This window comes from Labrus mixtus, chromosome 17 (genome assembly GCF_963584025.1).
Source record: "Labrus mixtus chromosome 17, fLabMix1.1, whole genome shotgun sequence".
Classification (NCBI taxonomy): Eukaryota; Metazoa; Chordata; class Actinopteri; order Labriformes; family Labridae; genus Labrus; species Labrus mixtus.
Genome location: NC_083628.1, coordinates 21,510,741 through 21,522,746, shown reverse-complemented (window position 1 = coordinate 21,522,746; position 12,006 = coordinate 21,510,741). Strand labels below are relative to the sequence as shown.

At 42.7% G+C, this 12,006-nt stretch overlaps 1 protein-coding gene across 1 annotated transcript in view; it reads left to right on the top strand.

The window, feature by feature from the left end:
• The window catches only part of LOC132992058 (ephrin-A5b-like), an 82,377-nt gene that overhangs the window by 57,085 nt on the left and 13,286 nt on the right, over nt 1-12,006 (top strand). Inside the window, exon 2 of the mRNA XM_061061159.1 lies at nt 10,835-11,127. Coding sequence (XP_060917142.1) covers nt 10,835-11,127 — 293 coding nt within the window. The remainder of the gene's footprint in view (nt 1-10,834; nt 11,128-12,006) is intronic.

The following is a 12,006-nucleotide window of genomic DNA, read 5'->3' as shown; positions in this document are numbered from 1 at the left end:
AATGACATACTGCAGCCTCATCACTATCATGTCATTTGTTCACAGAATTAATTACATATTTTTACACTAAATATTCAAGCATAAACACAACAATCAAACCCAATATTAGGACAGTTCACAGACACTCAGATGACAACATTTAAAATTTGAATTGAACTTTTTAGATGTTTCCTCTATATAAGACTGTTAGCTATAGATTCTTTAGCTACCGTATATATATTGAACTATTATGACTTGATGTGTAAACTGAAATGAAGAATACTGCTCTATGTTCATTAGTACACGTGTCCAGCAGGTGCTGATTGGACATATTTCAGCGTGGTTATTTTAGCAGGACGTGTTCTTTGGCATTAGAGCTGCAGCGTGTGTGTGTTGCTGCGTGTGGGTCTGTGTGTGTGCCTGTCTGCATGTATACATCCTCAGGTATGAACGTTTGTCGGAAGTGTCGATTCAGTGGTCACGGAACATTTTGTTGTTGTAAACTGTTGTCATGGCAACCTGAACAACCATGTTTGACACTTCGGGGGTTTACGACCGTGTGTGTCGGCCCCTTGGGGTTTTTACACTGACTGAATGACAGAGCCCTGCTGTGTCTGTGTGTGTCTGTGTGTGTGTGTGTGTGTGTGTGTGTGTGTGTGTGTGTGTGTGTGTGTGTGTGTGTGTGTGTGTGTGTGTGTGTGTGTGTGTGTGTGTGTGTGTGTGTGTGTGTGTGTGTGTGTGTGTGTGTGTGTGTGTGTGTGTGTGTGTTGACTGACACTAACCCCATGCTGCTGTTGCTGCTTTGACCTCTCTGACACCAGAATAGCGTTGTCAGTAATTAACCTGCTCCGTTCATGTAAGACGGACAGGAAGAGAATCAGAAATATTCATCTTAAAGGGACAGTACACCTAAATCCTGTCTCATCAGCTTACATGTCATTTTGTAGAAATATACAAAGGAATCAACTGAAGACATTAGTATGTTTAGCCTTCATCAGTTTTGAATCAGTTACCCCTTCAGTGTTAGTTATTCTCAGCCTGGGAAAAGTGTTTCTGCTGGAACTTTCCAAAAGTCTGAAATGATAAACCTGATGATGTCAGAGTGATGTCATCAAGGTGCTTTTGGACCAGTCGTGCAGGCTTTCTAGAAAAAGAAAGTGTTACGGTTCAAAGAAGTGAGATTTGACCAGACGAAAGAGGTCTAATGGAAGACGTTGGTTGCATCATGGGAAATGTAGGATCCAGTGTTTCTGGAGCTTGACCCTTGCTGGGGAATAGAAGTCAGGATGTCTCAGACTCTGGTGCTTCGGCTTTGAACATCCTTTTTTTAATGACTCTCTTGTGAGTGTCTTTCTACTTTATATTCAAACTGAATCACTTGAGTACCTCTTTATATTCGCCTGGTTTTTAAAAATAGTCAAATTAAATTACACAGATCTCTCCAGGAAACTTTCTCAGACTGTGAGGAGAATAAAGACCCCAAATCAAAGTTGTATGAAGAGTGCTTGAATTTGTAAATAAAATAAAAAACCTGAGGGTATGAAATTGATTTTCTAAATGTATTCCAATAAGAGAAAGGGGAATTGTTTTGGTTCGTGAGTACACGAGTAACAAAGACATAAGGGGCCTCATTTGCAGACTGAGATTAGAGAATACATGAAGCTTTACAGAACCGTCCCTCTGTGTGTGTGTGGACTCTCTTAGCCCTGCACACGGCAAGGCTGCAGCTGCCTTCAAGTATGAGTTAGCGATTGGCACAGTGAAGACCACCACCAGGATCCATAAACAGACTGTCCGCTCTCATTCTTCGTGCCTCTGCTCTGCTCCCCCTCTCTCTCTTTTCAGCCTCTGTTTTAGTTTGTAACTATCCGAGGTGCCGTCCTACAAGCAGCAATCTGTTTTCAATCTGAGGCCAATTATTCACCTCCTCTGGTTTTTTTTTTTTGTTCCCAGCAAGAATAAAAACAAAGAAACACAGAACTGTCTTTACTTTACAGGCTCCATTTTTCCCATCTCTGTGCTGTCAACGCCCAGAGCCCCCTGGCAAACACATTACAAGTTAAATACATTGTGTGTGTGTGTGTGTGTGTGTGTGTGTGTGTGTGTGTGTGTGTGTGTGTGTGTGTGTGTGTGTGTGTGTGTGTGTGTGTGTGTGTGTGTGTGTGTGTGTGTGTGTTTGGGCGTCCACAGACAGATGTGTGTATATAATTAGCCAAAAAAGTAATAATGGCTTTAACTTCCCAGCGGCGAAAAGCTCTGACTGATTGGACAGGTGGAGGGAGGGGGATCGAGACCTCCCAACCCCGAGGGCAGCAGCATGGACAGACCCCATCTGGTGACATCACATCACACAAACCAGAGTCTTATCAGACCCTTAAAAGAGCTCCCCCTAGAGGCTGCAGGCGGGAACTGCAGGTGTTTTGTTGGCGTTCTGTTTGAAAGGACATTTGGTTTGTGGACGAGTAAATTGAGGGACTTGATGTAGAAGCAGCCGCTCTGTGGTTTGTGTGTTGCTTTGTTTGTGTGTGTGTGTGTGTGTGTGTGTGTGTGTGTGTGTGTGTGTGTGTGTGTGTGTGTGTGTGTGTGTGTGTGTGTGTGTGTGTGTGTGTGTGTGTGTGTGTGTGTGTGTGTGTGTGTGTGTGTGTGTGTGTGTGTGTGTGTGTGTGTGTGTGTGTGTGTGTGTGTGTGTGTGTGTGTGTGTGTGTGTGTGTGTGTGTGTGTGTGTGTGTGTGTGTGTGTGTGTGTGTGTGTGCGTGTGCTAAGATAAGAGTTTCATGTGTTTCTGCGGTCTGAAAGCATCTCTTCTTTACGTTCTTTGTGGATAACCCTGGGAAGCTGCCCCTCGTCTGACCCAACTGTGTTCAGGAGGGAAACAACAGGAGGGCTTTATCCTCCTCTCCTCCTCCTCCCCTCTTATTCCCTCTACATTCTTCTCCTTCCATCATTATTTTTTTTTTGCTCTTCTTCTCTGCTTTTCTCCCTCTCATATTTCTTTCCCTCCACTCCAACCCGTCATTCCCCCTGATATTTTTCTCTCTCCTCCTTTTTACTGTCCTTCTCCATCTTGCCACCTTCTCTCTTCCTCCCTCTCCCCTCTGTTTGCTCCTCTTCTCTCTCTTCCTCTCCTGTTGTTCCTCTCTTCTAAACCTCCTCATTTTAAATCTTTGTACACTTGTTCTGATTTCCTTGTCTTCTCTTGCTTCTTCACCACCTTGCTCCGCTTCTTATGTCCTTCCATTAAATTTCTCATAACTTCTACTTCCTGATTTGCGCCTCTTCACCCCAAAATAACGTCTTCTCTTTGCTCTTCATCCACCTCTCAGTCTTTTCCATTTCCTCTTTTTCTTTTCTCTTATTCGCTCCTCCTCTTTTGTCTCTTCCAAACACCACCATCCGTCTCCTCTCGTTGGCTCCTAAAACTTCTTCATTTGTTTTCATTATTGGCTAATTTTCTGTAGAGACAACAGCATGAAATTCATTTAACATTTCTTCAGTTCGACTTCTCCCTTCCCTTCTCGGCCGGGGCGAGCACTGAGGAAACAGAGGTCATGGGAATTTGGGGGTTTTTGAAAACTATAATATGTGATGAATTTGCTGATTCCAATGCTGTTAGACTCAGGACCTCTTAATCTGAGTGCTTCACTGCCAAAGAATAATTGAAAACATTCATAGAGATGAGGCTTAATCGAGTACATTGACACAGGTCAGTCAGACAAATGTTGGACATGCATAAGACAAGCTGAAGAGAACTTTAAAACAGCATTCATGAGGTCAAACTGTCTCAAAAGAATCAAAACTCAGAACATTTCAGACCGCCTGACCCTGAAATCTTCCTGAGTTCACATTTGTCCGTCACTGTATGAAGTTTTCCCCGTCAGACGGCAGAAAAGAATAAGAAGCAGCTTCATGACCTGCACAAAGACGGTGATATAGACGTCATCTACCTCTGCCCGTTCTCTCAAAGTGAACTATTCCTGCTGCGTTCACACGTCTGCTCAAACCGACTCGCACTTGGGGGTCGGCAGGAAGAAATCTGGGTTAAGTTGGGTGTGACAAATTCTGCTGTAAGCGTTCACACATGCAGCTCACCCTGACACATTTCCAGAAACTTTCAGCTGAAGTCTGCTTGTGAGAAAACACCATTTGTCTCAGATTATCTTCATTTGATTACTTCAGTGTCCAAAGACTGAATAACAACATGCTTAAAGGATAAACCTCGTCAAGTTCATCTGAAGGTCAAACAGACAAAGGCTCTCATTGGACAAATGTAGAAAAAGTCAGTAAAGTAGTTAGTTAGAGAACTTTTTTCAGACATGTTTCTGCTCACATAATGAACAACAAAAATAACTCAGTATTTGTGAACTTTAAATTTATGGCAACAATATGAAGACCACTTTTAAAAGCATTTAGGGAAATAAAACAGTAACAACAGAATTCATCCCGCTATTTCTAAATCATTCTTGGAAAGAGTCATATCAATTATGCATAATTGTATTTGGTTCTGCAAAGTTAATAATCACTTGTTGATTGTAGGAGACATCAGAAAATATTTCATTTTCATTTGTTCCTCACATGTCAAAACACACAACGTTTTCTGTGAATGTGCCTGCCCCTTATACTCAAATAGAAAAGCAGAAATATCTAGATGGTCTGTCCAATTACAATGACTTGGCAACCAATACCAACCAATACCATGGCAACATAAAACCAATCTGACAATTTAGAATATTTGACTTCACTTCCACATAAATAAGGAGGACAACACACACAAGACACACTCACTGATAATTCCATACAGTCTAATAATTATCTCCTTGTACATTTCCTTAAAGTGAACTATCTGAACACAGCTCTTCAAGTCATTATTTAAAGAATTCCACAATTTGATTCCTATACAACAGAAATACACATCTGTTTTTAAGTTGTCCATGCCTTAAAAGGAGGATCAAGGAGGATCAACCTCCAAACATATCTCTTCACTCCTCCTCTCTCCAACCCTTCCCTGTTTTAGATCTTTGATTGTGTTTCTATCTAAACTGTGCCTTACCTGTCCCCGGCCACAGAGTGACACAAACACAACAGAAGGGGATAAAATAAAAAAAGCAAACAGCGGGGGTGCACACTGAAAAGAGGGATTATCCAGAGATGTGTGCTTTGTTAAGAGCTCCGGTTACTGATTCATTGATGAGCCCTCTCCAACTGGCCGTGAGTAATCCAACCAATCAGAGATCATCAATCCCCAAGACAAATGGATTTAGGATTAAGCTTCTCTGATTTTGTTAAAGGCTCATTATGACACATTTATAACTGACGCTGAGGCGCTGAAGCGTGTGAGAGTTTCTTTTTGCCCCCTGATCTCAAACTCACGACCCCTCGATTAGACTCGAACACATCCTGCTGCTCAGAACAACGCCAGACAGGAAAAAACAATGTTGAAAACGCTCGAATCAGCGCCGCCAAAAGCTTAATGACTCACTAAATAGCCTCTAACGACAAAGCCATTTGGAAAAACAGATGAATAAATCTTGTTTGTAATGAACACGAAGAAACCCTGGTGTTCAGATTGAGAAATGTGCTGAAGCTTTACAGCTCAGTGAATGAAAGGAAGGTTTCTCACGCTGCAGCCGGGGGGGAGTTCTCAGGGTGGGGAGAGAAAACGATTAAAAGGAGAAGGTCTGTGGTCAAAAAGAAGAAGTTGAAATGTCATCTTTTCGACTTCATCCTGAGAGAGTTTTAGTGTTTCTTGTCTTATCAATATTTCATTCCTGCCAGTCAAAAAAGCTCCTCGCGGCCTCCATCTGGCGAACATCTGGATCCTCTTTTGGCCCTCTTGCTGCTCTCACTGAGCATTTTATCGTCTTTTATATTAACAGTCCATATTTTAGACCTGAGTTAAAGCTTTTTGTCTTTGCTGCATGGGTTTGGCCACATTTGACCCCATTCAGTCATTGGATCCATCTGATCTGATCAGAAACGGGGAAGAAGGAAAAAAAACCAACATACTTCTTTCCAAGACAGGAATGAGAAACAGAACAACTTAACTACATGTGTAGAGACATGGGATGCATGCTGGGTCGTCTCATGTCGGGCTGGGTTCTGCATTTCTCAAAACCTGAAAATCTACAACGCTTATCGATACTGCTATCAAGTGTTTGTCCTGTAACATGATGAGTCAAATCCCTGGAGGACAAACACACATCAATTGTCTTTTAAACGTATGAATCAAACTGAATTGGCCAACAGGAAATAAACTACAAACCAAAGAACTCATGGGGTCAGGTGATCGTGAGGATAAACGTGCAAAGAGGTTTAAAGTTAAGCTACATTTGACCTGATTTTTATCTAACTATAGTGCTGAAACAAAATGATCATTTACATGATTACATTTGTTACAGTCTTCTTTTTAATCCCAGTGAATGCAAAAACAAAGAACCCATCTTCAATCTGAGTCCATCTCCGTTGCCTCCGTCTCAATGACATGTTGACAATCATTGTTTATTCTTGGCTCTTCATTCATTCTTCTCTGTTCTTGTTGGCTGATTTGATTTTAACTTATTCTGATCTTCTATTCTTCTTGTTCCATTGTTTCACTTAATTCAGTGATATCTAACCGCAAAAACACTTTTTTTTTGCACTGTATCAAAGATATTAATCTTTGGTATCCACCCCCCTTCCTTTCATTCCTTCATTATCCAATAAAAGTGAATGGATTGATGAATTCAATTTAAATTCTACAGCAACAAGTCTCCATTCAGAAAAGAAAAGCCAGCCAAATTTTTGAAAACTTCCCAGAGCTCCCTGCCAACAGTTTTTATATCAGTGTCTTTGGCAGGAGAGTACATTCGCTGGCTAGAACAACAACATGCTGAACGTTCCAACTTAATTTAATATGTCGAGCTAACGTTGTTGCTAGGTGCCAAAATGGCCGCTGACATGCTGTCTTAATTGTTCTGCAGTGAAGCATTGAGCTGTGATGAATGTGTCGATTTGTTAGAAGTGAAATAAAACAGAAGTGGAACAAATGTTTAGTGACTGATAGTTGAAGGAATGGTTTACAGCGCACAAAAACACTTTTTGACATTTTATCTGGTACCTTTATGTATTTAATTCTTATCTTAGTTTCTGTACATACTCTGAATAAACGGAGTAAATACACATTTATTTTGAAAGTATTTCTTGTTTTCTTTTTTTTAATAATGCTAATAAGCTTTGTTGGTTGGATTTCTATACCAATTTGAGCCATTATATTACAGTAATCAGTGGTGATTCTGGTCTGTCGACACCCTAAGCAAAATTTAATTTGGGGGCCCCTCCAACCAACATTCATCCCCAAGATGTCTGCCAGTTTCCCACTGCTTGCCCGTCTTCTCTTATTTTTTTTCACTCCCAGACAGACAATTCCACTTCACTTTTTTTTGTGACTTTCAGTGACGAATTTTGTTTTTCACAGCAAAAATGCATGCCATGCTTAGCAGGGCAACATGAGGGAGTGCTGTCAGATGGGGCCCCCGTAAGGAGGTTTCCAACTGTCATTGCGAAATTTTCACATTTTGAGCAACTGCTGTGGTTTAAAGTTTGTCAGCCCTTGAGTCAGCCCTTGAGTGCCCCCTACTGGCCTGGAGCCCTAAGCAGTTGCCTGCCTTGCCTTTTAACAAGCAGTGCCTCTGACAGTAATTCCTCTCATGGGGTCAATTCAGAAATTCTCAGTCAAAAACCCTGTCCCCACTACACACACAACCATGATGTATCTAAGTACTAATATCCAGGTCTTGGTCACTTTCACAACATTTTCCACCTCTCTCTCACAAAGCCATCAGTTAAAACACTTCTCAATCCTGACTAATCTGAGCTGGTCCTCCTGGGCCGGCTTTGATTGACAGCCGCTGACACTTGCAGGGTTAAAGCTAACATTAACGGCTTTGTAAAGACACAAGAGGACAAAGCAGGCTGTTCCACAGTGCTCCTGGGCTGAGGACATGATACCGTGGAGCCGGTTGACCCCTGGTAGTCATAATATCAGCCAGCAGCTCTGCAGCTGAGGCTGAAGGAGGCCATGCTGTGCCTGCCTGGAGCCAAAACGTTCAGCTGGGGCCGAAGCGGGACAAAAAAACAAAAAAGAACTTGAAACGAAAACAAGAGCTTTGGTTTCATGTTTTGCCAGCGTATAATTAGAGAGAAAACGATTAGAATATGGCTACTGATGCCACAAGACACCCACACTGAAAAATCATTGCCTACCCCCTTACATTAGATGAACATTCGTGAAGAAAGTGTTCGTCAACCATATTTTTAATGTTCGTTCAGTCTTGAAGGTTTGTTTTGTTTAAGTGAGTTTCTCCTGACCTACCAAAAAAAAAGGCAACGATTAGCTCAGGTTCAAGTAGAGCGGTTTTGAAAAGCATGGAGTTAGCTACTTAGCAGCTATGGGCAAGGCATAAGCTAAGTGAACATGTCTAAATGAACCAGCAGTCTACAAACTTCGTTTTGAGGACGAAAGCAGCACGTTCATGTCATCCCCCACTCTCTCTCTCTCTCATTGTTATATTGTGTTTAAATCACTGTTCAGACTCTCTGCTTCACCCTACACTTTCACAATCACTTAAGTTTTTGCTAAGCTATTAGCATAGTAGTTAGAAAGATGCTCCCTTTGTGCATGGCCTCGGAAAAGTTGTGTTGTAAAGGCTACATTTAATGCTTGAATGTTTCTTGTTTCATTTGTTCTCAGTCTTGACTTTCCAAACATCTTCTGATGTATAATTGAAGATGGGCCTGGCCTGGGTTTGGCTCGGTCAGAGCAGGCGCTCCATGCTCACAAGCTTCAGTTCTTGTCGCACTGGTCGCCAGTTTGACTTCCGATCGTTCATGTCATCCCCTAATCTCACTCTCAGTATTTCCTCTCTCTCCTGTTTTGTCTTATAAAAGCATATAAAGGCCAAACAATAATCCTAAATATATATATCATGAAAGGGAATGTAATTAATGTGCAACATTTAATAGACTAATGGCTGAAACTTTTAATCCACGAGAAAAATCTGTGCTCAACAGCAATTTCAACACACACACACACACGCACGCTCACACACGCTCACATCCTCTCATTTGTGGCGCCGCAAACCCAGTAGGACTGCCACTAATCCGGCAGCACATTTACAATCTGTGTCACGACAACCTGATATCCCCAACAGGCCGCAGTGAGCACACACCTCCCTTTATGCTAAACACGCCTCCCCAAGCCCCAACATGTTACAGCAACAGCTGTGACACAGCCTCCCCCCCCTCTCCTGCCTCACCTGGCCTCAGATCAGCTGACTTTGTACTCCCTCATTGAGGATCAGAATCTAGCGTAATATTTGATCCAGTGACAGGGAGCCACAGTAGAAACCTCCCCTGCGGTGCTCCAGTGACTGCAGCCGTATCAGATCGTCTCCTGCTGCATGCTCCAACACGGTCCTTGTCCCGTCTCCCCCCCCCTGACAGCCCCTCACAGTGTCGATGAACAGAGGTGGAGTATTGAAGACATCCGCAGTATGTCAGTGATACTGAACCGCAGGCCATTAGCAGCTACAGAGACACAAGCAGCCGGCTGTCCAGACCTAATCTGTCTCTGCTAAAAGCCTCACAGATGCACCCTTATGGAGCACCTATGGGAATATGTGTTTTCAATCACGCTCGTTTGGAATGTATACCTGACATATCTCGCAGCCGCACTTTTTTTTTTTACCACCATCTTACTCCTGTCCACTTAGTTTACTGTAAACACAAGGGGGGAAAGATCTGGGGGCTGCTTCAAGGCGAGGCTCGAGAAGAGGCCTCATTTTCCCAGACCGGGAGATTCCACAAGGGGCTCCTACATTAGGCTGTCATATTAAACTAATGAAAATCTCATTCTGCACAGGGATCCTCTTGAAGCAGCTAAAGGCACATGCTAACCAGGGGATTAGCCACGTAACGCTGAGGGACTTTAATTTCAGCACCGGCATAAGTCATCGCCGCTGAGCACTAACATTGATATATGGCTCAGGACTGACTGGTGTGTGTTGTAAGAGGTCTCTGCCGAGGCCGGGGAGTTGCAGAGGGATTTGGTTAAGTCTCAGAAGAGGCTGGGATGATTGAGACCGACATGATGAGATCCTGTAAACAGAACCAGAGCGGCCGTAGCACGGATGTGTCTCTTAACCGTCCAGCGATATTTCAGGCCTCACTGAGGTACTCAAAGCATCATATCTTGTCATCAGGTGTTGAAGTACTCATAACTCTTTGGAGAATGCATCATGAAGTAGCATGGCGCCGAGAGAGTCCCCGAACAAATCAATGAGTAACTATCTTCCCACTTAGACAGCTGCTGCTGACGTACCCTTGAGCAAAGCGGTGCTTCAGGGGGTTCGGGATGTTAAATGTGTCGAGGACAAAAAGCAGAATGCTGCAGTAAATATAGGTCAAGATCAGTGATGCTATAGGATGTTCTTGGGGGGAATTTTCTTGAGCTGTACCAGATTCCTTTTTTTTTGTTAAGTAGAACTAAAACAATGTGGGAAGGAGCAGCAGCGTAAACTGGACTCTCTTTGAATTTGGATACAAAGAGTCATAACTCCAAGGCACTCTCTTTTATACAATTAAAAAGCATATTTTTACCAAAAATGTGTGTTGGATATCTGTGGTCACAAGAGTTTTATGAAGTCAAAGTGGGGTCACGAGCAAAAACAGGTTGGGAACCACTGGCCGATAGGAATGTTTAACCATCAAGAGATTTCCAGAAGCACTCATTGAACTCAATTTAAGCTAACTACATGTAAGTGTTTCTAGTCCCTTAACTATAACCACTATTTACATTTCCTTCTCCCCCTCTCTCCTCCAGGTTTTACCGTGGTGATTACCACATCGACGTCTGCATCAACGACTACCTTGACGTCTACTGTCCGCACTACATCGGCCCGGTGTCTGACGAGCGGGCCGAGCGCTACATCCTCTACATGGTGAACTATGACGGCTACAGCTCCTGTGACCACACGGCTAAGGGCTTCAAACGTTGGGAGTGCAACAGGCCTCTATCGCCAAACGGACCGCTCAAGTTCTCCGAGAAGTTCCAGCTCTTTACTCCCTTCTCCCTGGGCTTCGAGTTTCGTCCTGGCAGAGAGTACTATTATATCTGTGAGTACAGTATGCACTAACCTTTCTTAAAAAGATTGGCTTTACCTTTGATGCTGTTGAAAATGTCTCATGGTTGATCATCATGGATTTTAAATGTTTAACTTCTTTGTGATCAGGTTATTGGGTCAGGATTTGCTCATTTTAAATGTCAGCCATATTTTTTTTAAGTTGAAAACTTTAACTAAAGTTCATTTTTCTGAAGGTGGTCAGCAGAAAGTATTGTCTTTGTGTCAGGCCTAAAACTCAGCTATTCTATCAGCACTAGCTCAGAAAGATTTGATGATGTGGAGCTTGTAGTTGTATTCAAAGATCAATATCAACTTCAATGTGGAATCTCGCAAAAAGACAGCAGCAATGTATGGGTTTTGTTTTTGAAGTTCTTGGAATGAGGGCCAAACCAAAATACGAGCCAGAGGGAGCAAAACATCTCTGCTGTTGAGGTCTCGTCTGGAGTTTCTTTTGTTGCTGCCTGGCTGAGATCAGCTTTCTCTTCCTCGTGAGAAGACGCTGGAAAACAAACAGCTGGGAAGTCGTGTTTTCATAAGCAAAGCCCGAGCCCTGCAGGGGCAGAAGTGAAGGACTACATGAGATTCACTGCACTGCGTGGTAGATATTTGTTATTAAACTGGTGGTCAAAAACAGGAACCAGTGCTAGGAAAAGTGCAGAGTCGGCTAAAGTGAAGAACAAACTTGGACAAAAAGTACAAAATAAAGATTTCAAATCCAAGGAGAATGGTGAGGTCTAGTGAAGTCTATACTTATACTGCTTCTCTGCCTGTAGAGCCAAAACAGGTGATTTAGAAAGCTTCCCATCTTTAAATTCATTAAACATGTTTGTATCCTCCAACCAGAGCTTAATCTAGACTGTATGCTAATCTC